This window comes from Pundamilia nyererei, unplaced genomic scaffold (genome assembly GCF_000239375.1).
Source record: "Pundamilia nyererei isolate P.nyererei 1_Seehausen unplaced genomic scaffold, PunNye1.0 scaffold00096, whole genome shotgun sequence".
NCBI lineage: Eukaryota > Metazoa > Chordata > Actinopteri > Cichliformes > Cichlidae > Pundamilia > Pundamilia nyererei.
In genome coordinates, this window is record NW_005187497.1 from 522,715 (window position 1) to 543,983 (window position 21,269).

General features: G+C 39.5%; 2 protein-coding genes across 2 annotated transcripts; one reads left to right on the plus strand and one right to left on the minus strand.

Annotated features, from left to right (window-relative positions):
• Nucleotides 1-1,276: 1,276 nt before the first annotated feature.
• Nucleotides 1,277-15,545, minus strand: znfx1 (zinc finger, NFX1-type containing 1). The gene is made up of 19 exons (XM_005739999.1): nucleotides 15,383-15,545; nucleotides 14,482-14,568; nucleotides 13,548-14,377; nucleotides 12,879-13,113; nucleotides 12,355-12,707; nucleotides 12,002-12,181; nucleotides 11,759-11,865; nucleotides 10,908-11,146; nucleotides 10,656-10,787; nucleotides 10,251-10,399; nucleotides 9,846-9,989; nucleotides 9,635-9,752; nucleotides 9,049-9,281; nucleotides 7,940-8,079; nucleotides 7,266-7,398; nucleotides 6,534-6,701; nucleotides 4,794-4,904; nucleotides 4,542-4,637; nucleotides 1,277-4,335 (listed from the first exon to the last, which is right to left on the minus strand). Exons 2-19 carry the CDS (start codon nucleotides 14,525-14,527, stop codon nucleotides 1,882-1,884), a joined length of 5,868 nt encoding a protein of 1,955 aa, XP_005740056.1. The 5' UTR covers nucleotides 14,528-14,568; nucleotides 15,383-15,545; the 3' UTR covers nucleotides 1,277-1,881.
• A 614-nt stretch (nucleotides 15,546-16,159) lies between these two features.
• On the plus strand, nucleotides 16,160-20,852 carry tbc1d20 (TBC1 domain family, member 20). The gene is made up of 8 exons (XM_005740000.1): nucleotides 16,160-16,626; nucleotides 16,749-16,934; nucleotides 17,047-17,127; nucleotides 18,760-18,946; nucleotides 19,114-19,215; nucleotides 19,538-19,679; nucleotides 20,182-20,360; nucleotides 20,519-20,852. The coding sequence occupies exons 1-8, from the start codon at nucleotides 16,575-16,577 to the stop codon at nucleotides 20,781-20,783; spliced, it is 1,194 nt and encodes a 397-aa protein (XP_005740057.1). The 5' UTR covers nucleotides 16,160-16,574; the 3' UTR covers nucleotides 20,784-20,852.
• The last annotated feature ends 417 nt before the right edge of the window (nucleotides 20,853-21,269 follow it).

Here is a 21,269-nt window from a genome sequence, read left to right on the forward strand (position 1 = left end):
GAATGTTTCATATAACATTAAGACTATACAAATGTAATATTATCTTAGGAGAACTTTTCCTTATTTCTCACATGGACTCTTAATTTTTAACTGCTCTTACAAAGACTTCAGACACTCTTTATCTTTGGCCTTGGGGATTCTTTGAAAACCAATATTTAAAATAGCTTTTCTGTATTGAATTTTCCTTGTCATTCAATATACATTTTTCATTTAAGCTCTTGTTAAAATACACCATGTCAATCACTAATCTTTTACAATGTATTCAACAGTTAATTTTGACCAGATGCTGTGGTCACATCCTTGTCACTGATTTCTTCTGTGTCTAGTTCACATGTTCACAAGTGGCTTTCCAATTTATTCAGGCATTAAAAAAGATGCTATGTCAGTGCCGTCAATCTTGACCCATTCTAGTTCAAGTGCTCAAATTCAAGGCTTTACATGAACTGACACATTATCATTCGTGGCACCTTTGCTGCTTTACCAAGTCGTTAAACTCTGCAGTTTTTTTCTCTTCTCAGTGATCAAACCACAAATTGTATGTTGGAAGGAGTGGTAGGGAACTCGGTAGTGTCTATTGCATGGGCAGACTACCTGGAACTCTGACAATAACATATTTTAAGGCCACCTGAAATGATAGATGAGGCAGTCCACCCTGTAGGATATTACCATTTTTCTCAGGTGCTGCCTTGCCATCCAGCTCTCTCTCATCCTGATGCTTGAATACTATAAATACGGAAAGAGTGGCAAGCTTTTAAAGTTTGCTCAATTTTAACACTTGTCTTGACAGCAGATTTTTGTTGTTTTTTTCACCCTGCAGACAGCACAGTTTGCATTGGAGCTGTTTTTGTGACAAGGACGCATTCATCATGTAATAAAGTGATGCAAGCTGTTACAAAACATCAAATTGAAACTCACCAACTGTGAGTCTTGTATAGTAGTGAAAAGGAATTGCAGCTATTTCAGGGTTGTTTTTCTCACCTTCGCTGCCAATGATGTCCTGTTATAGACGCAAATGTTTAACGGTTGTATGTTTGTTTTAATGATGAGGAGAAACGTTTTGTTGTTTTCCTTTCATGCATCAGTTAGGTAATAGTTAAATGATATTTTTGCAGGATGGCAACTGAAAGTGACTAAGAACATTTTTTTTCATATATTTTTACTTGAATGTGTCTTTTTATGTAGCATAACAAGTACACTTGTTAATCACATTTGCTGAGCTTATTTCTCTGAGCCTATGGAGACCTATATAAAAATAAAGACAACAAGAACACGCTTGTATTTACAGACATTTTAATCTCATATGAACAAGCATTAACCATAATAACTATCAAGTCACTATTCACTGTTATTTTACAGTGTTTTACTGCCACCTGTTGTTAAGCCATAATGCAACTGGTACTTAATGGAGTCCTGAGCAACCAAAGACTCACCAAGTTTAGCATTATGAACTACCATCTATTATTTAATCTGTAATTTACAAAGCATTTAAAAATAAACTACTACTCATCATGTTTAGAATAGCAATACTGCATGATATATGTTCATAACAGAAGGTGGCAAGACACATGTTGACATACAAGCATAAAATATTTGCCAACATAAAATCTACATTTTCAAGAAAAACGTTTCAAAAGTACAGTTCATGCAAGAAAAATATGGTCTTATTAAAAGCTCTCTGCCTAATCCATCTCGTAGGTGCCATAAAGTAAAACAGTAAAAAGTAAAATTATGCTATTTTCCTTTGCCAAGTTATTTAGACTGAGTACACTGACTTTAGTTGAGGCCCTTGTTTAAGTAAATCCACAAACTTTTGTCACTCATACATGTTCCAGCTAAGAGTCAAGGGTGGAAAGAAAACAACAGGCTTTTCTAAAATGGCTTTTAGAAGTCAAGTGGATTAAAGTTTAGAAGGTTATTGGCTTCAGACCAAGCAGGGTGCTGTGCCCCATCCATCTCTGAGGCAACTTGGTTGTCAGGTGCAAGTATATGGCTTTGCCCACCAATAGTAGCATTACAATCAGGACAATGTCTGCTCTCCATAGCCCCTCCACACTCTGTGATAAGATAGACATGGCCATTTGGACATTTGTACCAGTGTCCAGGTCGCATTTTCATGGCTGAGACAATCATCTTTCTTTCCTCGTCACTGATCCCCAAGCCACTGAGTGGAAACATCTCATCTAGTTTCTTCATGGCTTCCTTCACTTTTTGCTCATCTTGCTCAGTGAATTGACCCCACGTTTCCAAAATATCTCTTATTTTTTGTACGTCTGATTGAATTTGATCCGTTTGTCTCCTCTCATTTGCCAAATGGCAACGAACATTCAGTTCAGCCAGGAGACTGAGTCTCTGTAGCTCTCTCTGCAAATCAAAGACCTGCTGGTCTGTGAATTTTTGGTGGTAGCTATTGAGCCAACACACAAACTCTGCAACATTCTTCGAGAACTTGTCGCGATCCATGTCCATCATGTCTTTCTTCTCAATCTTCAGAAGCTTCTGAACTCTTATTAAGAAATCCATCTTGTTTTCCACTACCCATAGATCATTTGCTGTGAGGTAGGGTTCTTTCAGACTTTCTTTGATAAGCATATATTCCTTTTGGTCATCCATTTCATAGGTTCGAAGGTTTTCACGCCACTGAGTTCGAAGTGCTTTCGTCTTTTTTTCAATATCTGACTGCTGTCCATTTATCTTCTCCTTTACCATCTCTATCTCTTCCAGACTGCGGTTGATCTGAGATCCGTAGCGCAGATTATTTCTGATCGGAGTACGACACTTGGGGCATTCCTTTAGTTTTATGGCCACCTGCTCTACTTCATTTGCCTGGTTGTTATCATCCATACCCATATATATGTCCATAGCTGTGTACTCAATGATGTGTTTACAATCCTCCAGCTGAATGAAGTAAGCGTCTGGCTCATTTTCAGTGCCAAAGAAAATCTCTGTGACGTCATCGTGGTGACAGATGCGGCATTTACTTGGACATTTGTCTCCGCACAGTCCAATGCACGGGTGGCCACAACCTAGGGTCTTGTTGCAGGGTTCAGTGCACGGTGGGCGATCACATGGCTCATAGCAAAGCTTATTGCAGCGATGGTGAGCACACTGCCATGCACAGGGCTCTATACAAGGAGCACATGGCTGCCCACATGGCTTCATGCACTTACTGTGGACACAGCAATTCTCACAAGGTCTCTGACAAGGGGGACAATCACCAGTGCAAGGTTCCTTGCACTGGTGAGAGCAGATGAGGAGACGTTCACATTTGTGATAACAGGCAAAGTGGAAGCGTCCCTGAAAACATTTGCCGCATGTACCACGGCAAGCATGTCCACATTTTAGCTGGTGCTCACATGGGGCCTTACATTCAGCCTTATCGATGCAATCTTTGTAAAAGCATGCATCTTCCTGGGTGTGTCCACACCTAAGTTTTAAGATGACCTTCACCTTGCACTTACTGGTACATGGTAACCCACAGACTGACTCACATGGATGTTCACAGCTGAGCAACTTCTGGCAAGGCTCCTGGCATGTAAATGTGTTTGGGTCCTGGTGACAAGGAATCAATTGTGTGTGTTGACACTTGGGTATGATCTTCTCAACCGTTACTGGACAGTTCTTTGGGCATTCTATATGGCATAGAAGTGGGCATTTGTGTCCCAGATCACATAAAATCTTCTCACACTTTTTGACACACTTATACTTCTTGTGCTCTGGGTCATATGGATGACAGACCCTAGTACAAACGTGGCCACAGTCTAAACGGAACTGGCAAGGCTGGGTGCAGCCTCCCTCGGGTGCTTGGCTGAAATCGTCAGCATTTGATACTTTTACCTCTCGATCTGGATGATTCTGACAGCACAGAGTCAGAGCCTTTCCAACCTGATCCTTCTCTCTCAAGGTGTGGAAGATTTTGCTCCACAGTTTGACTTGGTCCAGCATCACGCTGTTGCCAATACAGTAGAGACCTTTCTTGGCACGTGACAACGCTACACAGACACGATTGGAAATGTTCAAGAAGCCAACTTTAGACTGTCGGTTGCTACGGACAAGCGACAACAATACAATGTCATTCTCTTCTCCCTGGTACTTGTCTACTACATGCACTTTGACACCTGCAAACTCCTTGGCTGGCATATGTTTACGCAGACAGTGGAGTTGGCCAGTATAGGTCGTGAGGATGGTAATTTGCTCTGGTTTGTAGTCTTGCAAGAGAAAGTAGCGACAAAGAGCTACAACAAACATTGCCTCATGACGGTTCTGATGGCTTTTTCCATCTCTGATTTCTTCTTCTAGGTGGTTGTGGTCCACAAAGTACAAATTGGTCTTTAGGCCCTGTAAATAAACATTTAATAAACACATTCCACATTATTCTTTTATATTCATCGTATTATATTTTTCATCCTGTATTCTAGATATTGTATGCACAGCCTAAATTAGATTTGAAACTTAAGATGCATTTGAAAGTCTAGAGTAGTAAAGTTAAAAAAAAAATCCTTGCATGCAGGAGGCACTGCAGGAGAGCAAACAAAAACATGTACCTTGATGTTTTCGTACTCCAACACAGAAGGATGGTTTTCTAACTCTGTGTAGATGTGTGGGGTCAGAAGACGGGCAATTTCTGGCCTCATACGATGCTTAAGAACAAACAAAAATAAGGACCATAGATGAACAAATCGCAGAGAGATATTGAGATATATATCTTACTGTCTTTAACTGCATAAAGATGTCTACAATTTTAATGACTGATCCTGCAAGAAGATGAGAGAGCTAATATATGCAGAAAAACAAACCTGGTAGTTCAGTCTGACAAAAGGCAGTCCCATGTTCACTAATCTCTCAAACATGGACATCTCCAGGTTGAAGTTCTTAGCGAGTTCATATACTGTGGCACTAGGGCGCAGCTAAAGGAGAGGGGAAAAAAAACACTTGTTTATCATATGCATTGAAAGGTAAGTTAACATTAGACATCAGGTAATGCCTATATTTACATGAAACCTGTTAAATACCTGCCTATTTCAAGGCATTGCCTTCTGTTATTCCAAAAATAACAGTACGACTTCTTTTTCTAGACTTTAAATGCAATGCACAGAGCAACATCATGCAATCTAAGTGAAGAAAAGAGCACTGAGTTTCCTAGCCATAGGACCAGGAGCATCAGACATAATTACTAATGAACAGCTGTTAAATAGTTCCTAGCCATTTGTAAGCACCATAAATACAAATATGGGAAACCATAAATGAATAAAATAAATATTCTTATATGGGTGTGTATTTGGATGGGAGTATAGAATGCATGCAAATGCACTCTAACTTTCTTTTGCTGTCGTTTTAGTTTTGCTTGTATGTATGTATTTGTGTATGTGTGTGTGTACGTATGTGTGCGTGTGTGCAAACCTAATTTAGCTAGAGGACAGAGCGTGATTGTGCATGTATGTGGGAGTGGTGTGGGGGAGGCAAGACAAATTCTAGTATAAATGTGAAGCATTGTGTTCTGCTCGATTCAACACCAAACCTGCGATTAATGACCAGCACAACAATGCCAGGCCTTATTTTACTTGGACAGTGTGATCCATCTACCTTACCTGCACAGATTCAAGTTTATGTTCCACAAATATAATGCTTTGATACTTGCCTCTAGAGTAAAAATAACTGCTATCGACTAACACTAATATGTGTCACCAGGATACCTTATCTAGTTTGTTCATTTGCTCTTTTTCACCACTTACTTAATTTGGTAAATTACAATATGAATAAACTAGAAAATATAACTATACTATAACTACACAAATAATTTTATCCATATACTTTGATCATGTGTAGCACATTAAATACTATTTAATGTGCTACACATGAGGTTCCATACTATTATGTTAATCTGATGTACATGATATAAAGAAGTATAATGATAAGGTGTAAAAACTGCCATTTATTTCCAACTCTGGGTTGCAAGAAGGTCACTCTTTAAGTCAACTTCATTTAAATTCCATTACTAAACTTTTAGTACAACTGCATGGAGCACACGCTTGTTAGTATAGTCAAATGTACACCCTATGTATGCAGATTCATAAATAAACATGAATAAACAGGGACACTAAGCAAATGTTAGTTTTTGATAGTTGTTGCACAGCAAGAATATACCAGAGCTGAATATTGAGATGTGTGATAGAGTTTTGTGTAGCTGTGATCACATGCTGCAGATTGGTAGACAGGCTGCCTAGCCATATGTCCTTGGCAGGCCCCGACAAGTTGTTGTATAATAGCCTCCTGATGTCCAGGATATCACTGCGTACTCTTCTCTATCTCTTGTAATAGCTAGTATTTTTTTTTTGCTACCTTCAAGGCAACACACATAAAGATATAGAAAAGCACAGAGCATCTCATAATATGTTGTCTTTAAATTTTCATGTTACAACTGTGCCTTGTTAAAAACACATATAGTGATCCAAAAATAGTCAAGCAGAGTTAATAAACCTTGCAAGTCTCCTAAGTGCTCAGGAAACATCGCCTTGTTTGTCTGTGTCAGGTCTTACCTGTTGGTGGTCTCCAATCAGAATAAGGTGTTGGCATGCTCTGCTCAATGTGGTGATGGTGTGGGCTTCAAGAACCTCTGCAGCCTCTTCTACAATCACCAGACGTGGACGCACTTCCTGCAGGGTTTGACGAAACTTTGCTGCCCCTGTTGTTGTCATGCCAACAACCTGGTGGACAGGATATTTGTTTTTTTTAAAGAGACAAGTTGACCTGAATTTGCTATTTATTTTTGTTGACTGTTAGTGCATAAGGTAGATATCAATCCTATACAAATGTAAAGCTGGAGTCTGTTGGATTAACATAAAGACTGGAAACAGTGGGAAGCAGCTTGTCTGTTTCTGTAGTTGTTTAACAGTTGGATTCTTTATCGCTTGTAGCCTCAGTCTGTTCATATGGCCACAGGTGCTATTGGGAAAAGTTTTAAAACTTTGTAACTAACCAATAGGTTACATTACTGTAACATTACTGTCACTTCTTGGATTACCAGGAGAAATTCTGCTCTCTTCTACTATTTTTAAATGGAGGCACAGAAAAAAAAAGTATTTTAATTTGGATAATATACAGTTTTTTTCTCTTGCACAAAGATGCTTGCCACAAAATCTGGGCAAATGAAACCAAAAATAATTTATCTGTTAATGTTAGTTAAAATAATTTATAATAAATCTGATAAATTCTATATAATTTATGGTTAGGATTTTTAAAAGGAATATGCTAATTAATATATTCTGTACCGTGGCTTTTTTGAGGAGACAGAGACTTTCATGCCGTTTTACATCAGCCAATCTGTCCACTGCATTCTGGTACGCTTGTTCAGATAGCAGGGCTTTTTCACGAAGCTCCGTCCTGTAGCGTGCCACCCACAACCTGAAAACACAAAGCCAATATGAAATAGTAAAACACTGAACTGACTGAAAGAGCCATGCAGAAGCCCTAAGATTATTATTGTTTTAATCTGAAATAACATGGAGCAAGAGCAAAAATATATAGTATGATTGACTAATACCTCTTCATTACTAATACAGCATATTTAAACAATTAAACAATTTAAACAATACATTGTTTTTGTCTTCAATTCCCTGTTTGTTAGTTTAAATGAGAAATAAAACTGTGTACACAGTTCTTTCAGTCCTGATTTTACAGTAATAGAAGACTAGATTTACATCTTGGCTTTCTGCTGTGATAAAATCCTAAGAGATACATTTTCTTAGTGATTACTTGACTTAATTAAACACAGTGGGAATATACGAAGGTAGGTCAGGGAATAGAAAGAGTGTAAAATAAAAGGGGAATTAAGAAAGAAGGAAAGAGGACAGAACTGTACAGAGAACGCAACAGAAGGAAAGAGCCAGAAAAAAGGTACATAGTAATAAAAGAAAAGAAACGTTGAACACGGATGCAGACATACCGATAGAGCTTCCATCTGTCTTGCTGACTAAGAGTCCAAACATCAAACACGTTATCTTCCTCTCTTTCAGTCATAGCTGAGGTCTTCCCAAGTTCGTTTCTGATTTTTTTCTTCATCTTTTTCCTCTGGTCTCGTTGGAACTGTATTGATCAGGATGGTAAAAAACATTATAACCTTCTGAACCTCAGTTAACTAAGTGATGAATTCATATTATAAAGTAGATTTTGTATTATTTTCTGTTGTTTTCTTTTTTCTTTTTGTAATAAGTTGTCATAGTGTGCACTAGATACTAGATACTGGAGTTAGAGACATGGTTACATTGACTGACAGATGTTCTGACACAAGCATCTGGAGCTGATTGTTATCTTTTAGACCTCACCTCTTCTAACTACAATCACTGAACTAGATTTCTACACTTAGTTTATGCAGTTGATTGTTCTTGGAGCATTTTAATGTAAGTCTCTGACTAATATTATGGTTTGCTGTTGAGGGCAGACCATCTAAGAAGTTTGTGCTTCAATTTTGGTGAGTGAAATTCTAATGTTTCATTAGTCTGTTGAGCACTAATTAGCTGATGTGCCTGAGCACTGCACATAGGAAATTTAAACTAACTTCCTAGCATTAGGCGATAATTTAGTACTCTAACCTTTCACCTAAACATGGTAACTTCTGCCTCTCCAGAATAACAGCATGCGGGAGACAAAAACACTACCACTGAATCTTGTAAATGCAAGACCCTAAACCAAAAGCCCAAACTGCTGGGTGACTTATAGTAACTATGTCCATCTTTTACAATGCCTGAGAAATCTTTCTCCTGAAGCTTTTGGTTATTACACTTACACAGTATTCACAGTAACATGCCAAGTCCTATACTTATCATCAACAAAGGGAAACCTGAAACTGCCATCTACCAAACATGGATGTAAATAACATATTGTATGCTGTGGACTTAAGATGTAAATATACTTCCATTGGTCAGATGTTGATTTAATGTAAGCATATCCTTACATCAGACTCCACTCAGTCTGCTATGGTTCTACATCAATGTGCTCTTAGAGAAATGATAAACTCATTACGATCACTGCACTAAACCCTTCAATTAAATTTACCTTAAATCCTTCTTCACTCTGCTCAGCCTGTATTTTAACTTTATCCAGGTTCATAGCAAGCATGAGATCCTCGACTTCTCTGACAGCATCCTGCATTTCTTCCTTCTTTCTGGCATCTCTAATGCCTCTGGGACCAAAGTTGTCTTCAATAATCCGCTCTGCCTGGATCAGATCTGCCTCCTCAGCGATTTCAATGAGGTCCTCTTCTTCATCCACCTCCATTGATACTTTTTCTATATGTTACCCATTCAGAGCAACAGAATGGGTCAGAATGACAATTCTTTCAAACACCACAACAAATGCACATATTTCTTTTTTTATTGACACCTCATAAAGTGAAATAATTCTACTTTCAGCATGCTCAGCATAGGGTATTTATGCTATTCAACATACTGTATGTGCATGATAAAATGTTTATAGTCTTCGCTGACAGCAATTGCTGATCTGAAATGACTGTGACAGCAGTTTTAAGTTTAGATTTAATGCTCATGTTGGTGTTTTGGAACCTTAAGTGTTTACATGAAAGTCAGTTATTAAATAATCTTTCACTTGTTCAGTTGAGCACTGCTTAGAGTAAAAGTCTTACCATCATTTCCATTCGCATTCTCTGTCTCCCTCTGCAGGAAGACAGTGGAACCCAAACCCAACCACTCCATCATCAGGTTGGGCTTCCTCTCATTCCAGGTCTGAAATTCATCCATTGCCTACAAATCATTTCAAACTCATGAGTTTGGACTCATTCTGTCAAGCTCATTTCATATGCATAAAATGCGAATTTCTTATTCAGAATGACTCACAGGGGGGCGATGCAGGCTGTCCCAGTGTTGGCGCAAGATGAACTTCTGTAAGAAGATTTCCCTCAACACACCTTTCAAAGAACATTCCAACTTTATACTCTGTTCCTCGATCTCCTTCTCCTCTTCACACAGCTCCCTGTAAACCTGTTAAGCAGGTGAGCAAGCCACACAAAGCAAAAAGAATGATTGTGTGATCATTGACAAAAAAAACCCAGAATAAGCGCAATAGAAAACCTATTAGATAAACAAAAGATGTTTAACAGGAAACAAAAGGCATTTATTTAAACCTGTTTCATCTTTTTATATATTCTGAGTCTTTTTCTTCATCTTTTCTGTGAACAAAAGGAATACACAAGGAGCATTTTAAAATAAGATTCAAACTGCAGTTCACCTGCAAGAGCTCACCTGATTATATGCATTACGCAGATGACCGGGCAGTGTTCGTCTGAAGTTAGGTGAATGGGTCAGCTCCCTCAGATTGAAACGCTTCAGGATCTCACTGTTGCTGCGACCTCCAACTCTCACTATGCCATCTTTTAAAAATTTATGAATACCTGAGATACAGAGTTAAAATAAATGCATGTCACATCCCAGAACACTGAAAGCTTTTTTTGCATTGCATTGTCCATTCCAGGAAACAGACCAGAAGGATAAATAATTAAATATAACCTGAAGTAGAGGTCTGTGGCCTTTTAGTGAATGCAAATACACTTGACACATAAGATTCTTTGTACCTGAAATTGAAACATCCTCTTCCGTGACAAGTGAGCAAACCAAGCGTGTTATTACGAAGCAGCTGTCGGTGCTTACCCTCAAGGAACTGATCCAGGGCGTGGTTGGTGTAACACACAACCAGCATCGGAGCCATGTCAGGTTGATCTCTCCAGAGTTCCTGGTTGGTCAAGAGTGCCTGAGCAATCTTTAGACCAACGTAGGTTTTTCCTGAGGCCAAAAAACATGTTGATTTTTGCTAGAGAAAACTTAACTTTGCACTTCTTAAAATTCTGTCATTCAACAAATAAAAATGAAAAACTCACTAACAATGGTCTTTCAATTTCTTACCTGTGCCTGGAGGTCCTTGTATGATAGACAGTTCTTTTGTGAGGGCCAGCTGGAAGGCTTTCATCTGAGACTCATCCAGACCCAACTCCTCCATCCTTGGCCAGGCCTCTGCCTTCAGACTGTGAAAGGGCCGTATTCTGGCCTTGTAGTCAGGGTCAGCAACAGATGACAAGTCATAATTATCATTTCTTCGAAGATAAGCTGGCGGTTGGACATCTGTCTTGCATTCCACGATGTACCTGAAAGAATTAAAGATCCTTAGTAATATATTTCTTTAAAGAAAATCTCTCCCTAAACAATTAAATCAACATTTTAATATCGCAAGGACTTTTGCTTAACCACAGAAACTGTGCTGTTAAAATCAGGTTTCAACGGTCAATGGGAACTTTCAGTTGTCAACGGTAACTTTATTGTCCCCAATGGGAAATTGATTTGCAGTCTGTCCATACACAGAGAGACAAAAACAAGCAAAAAACACCCCAAAAAGGTTTAATGGAGTTTCATTTAAAGATACTGCTAGGCAACAAATATAAAACAATATTTTTTCAGTATTTGTTAAGGGTACTGAAGGTGATGTCATTATTTGAAGTATTGAAAAGATCCATATGTAAAAGTTTTTGGGGAATTGTGAGATGATATGATAAATTAAAGTGAATGCAGAACTTACTTTGACACTTTTACGCCAAACACCGCTGTCAAACCCTTCTTGCTACTATTTTCTCACTCAAAACTCTTTTAAAAATATTTGTGGTGTTAATTGTTTTGAAATAACTTTTGGATTATATTAAAAAAAAAAAACCTTGACAGTAAAATCTGAAAGTCCAGGGCAGCACACTGACACACATCCTTACCTTTGAAAGGGCAAATCATCCTCCCTCTGCTCCTGTAAGCCCTCTAGAACATACCGATAAGCCTCAAAGTAGGCAGTGGTCTCGACCATCAGAAACACTCGATCTTTCTGTGATTTAAAAAAAACACATTTTGTTCTTTGTATTTCTGTTTCAAATGACCACAGATATTTCTTACATTTATGCAAAGAAACTGAATGCATCATGCCCATTTTAACATATGGTGCAAACAATGTATTACTCTACCTCAATTCTTGCCAGCTTTAACCTGCTCTCCTCTGTAAATGTAATCTGGACCTGTCCTTCCTGCAGATGTTCAGGGTCTCGATCTGACACTGTGGCAAACAGGAAGCTCTCGAAGTTATCACTTGACAGGCATACCAGGGAGCCATAAAGCAATCTCTTGGAGTTCTGCCAGCGTACAAACTGTGGGTAAAATGGACAACCTGTTAGTAATATACATGTTTATATATGTCTTTACATTTGCCAGTTAAATAGTGAATGACCAGTGTATGTATTAACACATCAGTGACACAGAATATACTTTACTGCATCATTCAAATGCCATTTTACAAAGACATCAACAACCAGAAGCTAACCTTAAGTGGCTGTGCGTCAAACTGGACAATGTAGGCAATGCCAGTGTGTGTGCATTTGGGCACCACTAGCTGTGTGTCAAAATATATTCTGATATCATCAAAGCGCTTTGTCTTTAGTGGGCTGTTGGTCCTTCCGATATCTTTTTGGTTCTGGAGCAATTGCTGAATCCCCTCACGCAGTGGTCGCACAAAGTCCTCTCTGAGCAGCCGGAAGTGTGTATCAAGGTAGAGGTGGGTGTTTGTGTAGCTCTGGGAGGTAATGTTAGGTCTAAGGAAAGGCCTATGCTCCTGTCGGAACTCCTGTGGAGTTGGGTAGATTGGTATGGTCCTGAAATCCTGTTGATCTTCTTCATCTAGGTTAGAAATGTGGAAGTATTAATAACTGTCCGATCTATACTAACATTTCAAAACCTTACAAAAAGATTTTTTTTTCTGGCCAACTGCATGGTATTTGCTTCAGGACAGTCTATCCAAATATGTGAAAACAAAGTGATTCAGTAGAAATATCTCCAAGAGCCAGTTACCTGGGTTACCACCACCAGAGGGCAGGAATGCATATGTGTCTCTGTCTGAGCGCAGGGTACCCTCTCTTGCTCTATTCTGGAGGTGTGTGATCAGGTCCTGAAGTTGCTCCACACTTTCCTCAATTTGAGGCTGAAAGTCCACACCTGATGCCCTCAGGCTGTTAATGGAGGCTTGGAGCAGTGTCAGTAACAAACTCACTGTATGAACCGAACTAGCAGGGAAGATGTTAAGCACCTAATAAACATAACAAGGAAAAAAGAATTTAGCTACTTTAAAACTGTTAATAAAAAGCACAGGAAATAAAAACAGAAATGCCTAAATAAGGTTTGTTTACATCTATGTAATCTGATTTTCTCAATAACTGTATCTTTCATTATGCCTTTTTCTCTTTGCACACAGGAAAAATAAAAATAAATGTGATTTATATATTACACTATCATTCCCACTGCACTGTATGTACATATAAAAAAATCTCACTGGTCTGTATTTTAGTGTATGAAGTACATTACAGTATACACACTGTTTGTACATAGTAAAATTACCCTTGTACTTTATTGCTTCATCTATTGAGCAATGTCCTCATATGTTTTTCAGATATAAAATCAATTATCCTTCAGCTGAATTTCCTATGTTTTGTCAAGTTTTCTATGTTTCATCAGTTTATTTACCTGTGAGAGAATCACCAGGATATTTTCCAGATGCTGTGGGTATTGTGCTCTGCGAGCAGGTTTGCTATCTGACACCATCCCCACAAGATAGTGGGGTAGAGAGGTGCAGAAGAACCCTGAATCTTTTATAATGCCAGCCAGGTGCTGCTGAGTGCCTCTGTCTGTCCTTGATTTAAAGGCTTTACTCAGCACCAAGCAAATGAGTTCAATAAGATCCTGCCTTATTTTGGTCTCACTGAGGAGATCTTTCACAGAAGGATGTGAGGACATGGTAATGGCCACTACAGATGGGTCTTTTAGAGAGAGTTCTTCCAGCGCTTTAAAGCCCAGTCCTCGGCCCTGTGGTGGCCTAGCTGTGCTGGCAGAATTTGATCTCCTTCCATTTCTATCTTGCCTGTCTCCCTCAACATCTCTTCTTTCACCCCTCCAACCTTCTCTTCTGTCTCCACGTTCTTCTCTCCCTGCCATCCCTATTCTTGCTCCTTGTCTAACAACTGGACCTGCTTCTGGGTTTCTTCCTACTTCTGATCTCCATCTCGCTGCACCTTCCCATTCATTTCTATCTCTTCCAGCACCTCTTTGTCTGCCTCCCCTTTCTGTATTGCGGCCCACCTCTGTTGCTCCTCTTCTTCTACCTCTCTCTGCACCTCCTCCTGCTCCACCACCTCTTCCCCTTCCTCTCCCACGCAGCTCTTCACTATCTCTTTTCCTTTCCTCCCTTTCACCTTGACTACTCCCATGACTTTGTGCTCTTTTTCTGTCTCCTTGTGCTCCCCTTTGTCTTCTCCTTCCACCTCGACGAGCATTCTCACTTTGGACAGTATCAGTATCTAGGGGAAAAATAACATTTATGTAATGAGACTAAAGTAACAAATTTTAGTTGCCAGATTTTCTCAGTTTGTTATGTGACTGCTATCACATACTGTATAATTACCATTATTAGGTCCGCTTCTCCCAGTCATTAACATCAAGCTTTCCATGGTTGTGCATGTGGTAGATGATGAAGTTAAGACCAGTAACACTGATGATTTAATAGTGAGAGGAAGGAGAAGAACTACATTTAAACACAATGCAACAATACAATGATTTAGAAATTTTGCCACGAGTCTATTAAAATAGAAAACACAACACAGCACTGATTGAGGAACAGTGATTACTTTCACTCTCTATCACTGGGTCATAACTTGTAGTGAGTCAGCCTCAGATAGAAAGGATGTTCTCATTGATTACATCAGTAAAATCTGGGGGGATCAAAGCTAATAGAGTTCATGGATGAATGGATATATATGTGTGTGTGTGTGTGTGTGTGTGTGTGTGTGTGCGTGTGTGTGTGTGTGCGTGCAACACGCGCGCGCGTGTTTTGCGACTATATTTCAATGTCCATCGTTGTAGGTTTGTTGGTGTGCGCTATAAACGAAACGTGCCATATTTGTTTTATTCTAATGTTGTCCATTGCACTGAATTCGTATGAAATGCAAATTCTTCCCTCTGCAGGATATTGCCCGACAGGTTTCCTTTTTCAAGAAATGATTCAGAGGTTTACACCGCAAGTCTTAGTCACGGATGTGGCAATAATAACACTCCACAGGCTGGCTGCCCTCCAAACAAGCTATACCATTCATATTGCCTTTTATGTGTCTGTCTGTCTGTCTGTCTGTCAATGACTTTACATGTCGTGTGCTATATGACTTGCAATTTTAGCTATCAGTTCGCATCACTGTTCTCAGTGTACACGCTATTATTATTTACTAAATAAGAAAATACAATAAGACAAATAACTCTGTATCCTAAACACTTCCTAGATAAGCGATAGCCTAAGAAAAGAACGAACTTACCAAGCGTGACATCCGACCAACATGAATATTTTCCTGGTCAAACTTTGTCTAGCCGTCTCTCATTCGGTCTGTGCGCAAGCTCATCGCAGCCTCTTCTCCGGCTGTCGACTTCAGCAACCTGCTATTTAAGTGCTTTGTCATTTTCGTTTTCGTTTCTCCAGAACTAACACCCCACCTAGAAGACAGAATGGATTTGTCCTTTTATCCTTGACTAAAGATAGAGCGAGCATTAAATTAATTGAAAAGCATGACTATCTTGGACCACGTAAAATTTAGGTTTATTTTAATGTGATATTGGACACACATGTTATTATTTTTAAATAAATGAAACAGGAAGCACTGTATTGCATAACTATGGAAGTCTAGCCTAGTTAACAGTAATAACATCCTAAGTAATAAGTAGCTAGAATAGACTGCGGGTTTTTATAGCGTTGTATTTTTTTCATCTTTGATCACATTTAATTCTTATATTTGTTATAAACGCATCCCATTCCAAATTAGGCCTGCTTAAGTTTATCATTTACTTAAAAAGATTTTAGACAGCACCACAATCTCTCAGAATTGTTTATAATTTTTATTATTATCATTATAAATTGGTTGTTAAGTCATAATTTTATATCAAGGAAAATACTGTTCCACACAGTTTGCAGACAGTTCTAGTTTATGTATTATATAAACCCGGTAGATAAGTATTGCCTGGTGTTGTTTTTTTTTGTTAGTGTTTTCCTGTTTCTAAAGTTTCGTTTCTTTACAGTAAAAATTGGGTCGACCCTACCCCTCCTCCTCCTCTTCCTGCTTTTCTTTCCTGCTACGTCATCACTCCGTATGAGCGGCTAGGCTAACTGTATCAGCTGTATACTTGGTTGCTTCCGCCAATGTAAACATGTAGCCGGTTTTTCGATTTAATCCAAGTGCTGGTAGGCGGTTGTTAACCTGTTTGTCAGTGGTCCCAGCAATGATGGCTGTGTTCCTAAAAATAGCCGCTATGGAACCAGGGCAGTGTAGCGCGAGCTTAGTAAATAGCTAACACTGAATAGCTAGTTATCTACCAGGCCGTGTTTTCATGGGGCTAGCATTGGTAATTAAACAGTTTTCATTGACAGCCACGCAAGGCTAAAGCGGAGTTAGCAAAAACTAGGGAGAATGGAAAGTAGTGCTATCTAACGAGGACGCATCAAGACGTACAGACACCATGAAGAAGTCTAGAAATGTTGGAACATCGTCGCCAGTGAATGGAAAGCAAGGTAACGGTCGCTAACTGTGTCATGTCAACTGTTTGAGTACACTTCGGGGCGCTTTGCTAACAAATAAATAAACAAATGTGGGAGCATAGCTTCTAACAGTGAAACGATGTTGTCTGTTCCAGACTGGGACACCAGACGGAAGAGGAAAATAGCGGATATCACACAGGCACTGAGTGTGAGTCCAGTGGACGTAGCAGCTCTGAGGAGGATGGCTATCAGTGAAGGAGGACTGCTGACCGATGAGATACGGTGCCAGGTCTGGCCTAAGCTCCTCAACGTCCCCCTTGATGTCTTGAACCAAGAGCCAGGTATTATAATTGTTGACGATATGCAGTTGCGCGTCTCGCACCTCCAAATACAAAGGCTAGCAGTCAATGCATCATACAGTAATTGCTGGTGGCAACATTTTCATTTTTTCAGACACTGTAGACCGAGAAAATAACAAAGACTACAACCAGGTGTTGCTGGATGTCCAGCGTTCACTACGGAGGTTCCCACCTGGTGAGTGACCAATCCATGGCCAATTGTGTCTACATACACACACTGTAGACATGATATAGAGTGACTGTGTCATCATTTCTAATACAACTATAAATTCCTCCAGTTTCTTAACTGCTTTCCCAATTCATGGCTTGGGGGGGCTGAAGCATATCCCAGATGTTATGGGAAAACTGAACTGGGTTGGCAAATTCTACTTGCAAATCTTGTATATTTTTAACCTTTGCTGACATGGGCACAGGGTCACCATCGTTCTTTATATATTATTGGCCTTGTAGTGGGTTATGGTATAATTGGCTAGAAGTTTTGTTGAGAAATGTTTTAATGTTTTGCCCATGCATTGTTGACAAAACACTGTTTCTTCCATTGTAACCTTTTAAATTCGGTAGTTATCCACCTGAAAAATAATCTGCATTTAATATTGTAATTATCAATGCAATATGAAAATGGCTTTGCTGCTACTAGCTGATATAGTGGCCTTTGCTGGTAGCCACTTGGCTTCGTTGTAGCTATATCTATTGCTCTCCACTGCAGGAATCTGTCGTGGTATTTTCTGTAAAAAAGAATGTCTGCAACATGGTCAGAGCTGTGGTCAAGCTATTTTAATACTGGATGAAGGAGAGCCAACACACATCACAGTTCACAGTCATTCCAGCTCTGACCTTGGGACATCTCAGCTCCTCTTTTATACCTTCACACACAACTCTGTGTATCTTTTAGTTACAGCAGGTTTCTGTCCCACGGGATGTTACTGGGGAGAGGGCAACTCCCACTATCTTTTCCCAGGAAGCTCCTGGCACTGGTCAGCTAGGGAGTTTCATCCTTCTACACCCCAACAGTTAGCAGATAACATAGTGAAACATTGTTAAGCAAAGCAGTTTTTCACCATGTCATCCTGACACATATACTTCGGCTAAGCCTACAAAGGCTATACAAAAATCATACAGTGAAATTCTAACCACCTACATCTAAATGTAATAATAATAATGGATTGCATTTATATAGCGCTTTTCTGGGCATCCAAAACTCCTTACAATTCCACTATTCATTCACTCTCATTCACACACTGGTGGAGGCAAGCTACAGTTGTAGCTAGCCACAGCTGCCCTGGGGCAGACTGACAGAAGCGAGGCTGCCATATCGCGCCATCACCCCTCTGGTCATCACCAGTAGGCGATAGGTGAAGTGTCTTGCCCAAGGACACAACGACCGAGACTGTCCGAGCCGGGGCTCGAACCGGCAACCTTCTGATTACAAGACGAACTGCCAACTCTTGAGCCACGATCGCCCCAATAAATGTGAGGGTTAACTAGATTTTTCCCATTACAAATCCAATTCTCAAACCAAGACAATTGAGAATTCATAGGATATACTCAAACGACATGCACTGAAATTGCTTTTCCATCTTTTTCAGCTAAATAAACTTTAGTTGAAAGAGCTACTATGGTGGTTAGCCTAACTCCAAATTTGAATTACATAGTTATTCTTTTTTTAGTTGTGGAGACATTTTGAATGCCAATGTAAGCTAACAGCTGTATTTTATTTGGAAAAATGCTGAATGGGCTGGTCTATTTAATTTTGAGCACTCAATGCACTTTCGATTCATATAGCGCTATTTTGGCTATGCATGCATAGGTATGCCAGATGAGCAGAGAGAGGGTCTCCAGGAAGAGTTAATCGACATCATCCTCAGAGTTCTGCAACGTAATCCCCAGCTGCACTACTACCAAGGATACCATGACATTGTCGTGACCTTTTTATTAGTTGTGGGAGAGCATCTTGCAACTGCTCTAGTGGAAAAGCTCTCCACACATCACCTCAGGTACTTATCACAGACACAAATGAATCTACAGCAGGTTATTTTCTCTGCTACTTAATCTTCCACTTTTTTTTGTATGCACAGTCTGTCCTTATTGCTTTATGCTTCAATAAAAAAATCATACTGTGAGGTATTAAAAAAAATGCTGTCTGTCTTATTCTCTTTCTCAGGGACTTCATGGATCCCACTATGGACAACACAAAACACATTCTTAACTATCTGATGCCCATCATTGAAAGGGTCAACCCTGAGGTGCATGACTTCATGCAACAGTAAGATTCACTCCTATTCTAGTGAAAGTAGGCCAAATGGGTTTTGTTCTGCATTAGGATACAAGAGGATGTTAAACCTTGCATTTTTATTTTTTAGTGTGTTAAATGACAAGCCTGAGATTGCATACCCAACTTTTAATATTAGCTTCTTAAATTTACAGTAAAGAATTGTGCATGCAATAGTAATTTTTTTCCTTTAGACAGAAAATCTTTTAGCGTCTGTTGTAATGACAGTACATCATCATACTAATGATGATCATTAGTATGACCCTTTACTACTTTGGCATATCTACAGCGGTGTCTCATCACTTGTCATTTTAAGGGCTGAGGTGGGTACAGTCTTTGCTCTCAGTTGGCTCATCACATGGTTTGGCCATGTCCTGTCAGACTTCCGCCATGTTGTCCGGTTGTATGACTTCTTCCTGGCCTGCCATCCATTGATGCCCATCTACTTTGCTGCTGTGGTGAGTTTCCTGTTTCCTGGTTTGTCTCTAAGAGACACTCCCCAAACATCAAGTTACTTTAACACTACATGAATTACATATTCTAAATCAGTGTAAGAATAAACCATTTATATAATCTCCATTTGTGCATATGGAAAGCTCATATTTTTTCACTGTGCAAAGGCCATTGTGACAGCTGAAGATATGGATAATGTTGTATTCATGAGGGTTGTGGAAACCAATTTGGTAATGGTTGAGCATTTATTGACATTATATGTGGCTAATCAATCAATCCCTTTATTAGTATTATTATTATTAGATCAATGCAGTGATGTCAGATCAGTTCTTCTTTTTAAGTTGCCCCTATTTAGTTTAATTTAGTCGGGTGTGTTATTTTAAATGATTACATCTCTAATGGGAATGGCTTCTTATTTCTGTATGAATGTATCATTGTTTTCCTTGACAAATAGGCTGTTTACATCTCTATGTTTATATTGGTATGCAAATTGTATTTATGTTGTAGATCGTGCTGTACAGAGAGGAGGAGGTATTGGAGTGTGAATGTGATATGGCCATGGTTCATCACCTGCTATCCCAGATTCCCCAGGATCTACCCTATGAGACGCTCATCAGCCGAGCAGGAGACCTCTTTGTACAGTTTCCCCCCTCTGAATTGGCTAGAGAGGCTGCTTCACATGAAAGGTAAGTTCTTATAGTTATTTTAGTTGTATGAAACTGTCATCACTGATTTTTCTTATATACTAATACTCACATTTTAGTTTCTTCTACTTCAAAAACTGCAGTTACTCACTTTCAATAAAACCTTTTTCTGTCTCTCTACATGTATCTGTCTCTTTAAGCATGGCAAGCTCTACCTTTAAGGACTTTGAACTTGCATCTGCGCAGCAACGACCAGACTCAGTTCTCCGTCGCAGACGCAGACAAAAGCAGGCTGCACTGGAGAGCTCAGGAGTGAGCTCTGTAGTTGCAGTGGCCCAACCTTCAGCAGCACGGCGGTTTGTTCGACTTGCAGTCATGGGTCTCACAGTGGCTTTAGGGGCAGCAGCTCTTGCTGTGGTCAATACTGCTCTTGAGTGGGCCCCCAAGCTAGACTTATTTCCTTGAACTGCTTTTCTTTTACACCAACACTCCATGTATTCTGTCCTCTAATAAATCAAGCTGGTGGGTCTGCTATCAAGAACCCTTTAATGGTTTAAACCACAAACCGCGGAGTCGGCAACACTGTCTGGGTGCACTCTCTAAAGTCGAGGATGTCTTTCTACTCTGTGTAGGGTTTGTCAAGCCTTTTTGCTTTGTAATTCCTGAATAGGCACCAGTGTAAATGCTGCTGTTGTTCTGAATTGAAGAATATAATGAAGAGACTATGTATAAGAACCATTATTGATGGTCATCACGAAAGCTTATTTATATTTAGTATTAAAATAATTTGAAGGCATTATCCTCACAGGGATTTGCAGAAAACTTGGCAGACTCACTACATTTGAAACTGCTGCCAATTACGAGCGCCTGAGTGAATGTGTGTGTTTGTGTGTGTAGTTGAGTGTGTGCGCAGTCACAAACCATTTGTAATCTATTTGATACCTGGACCAA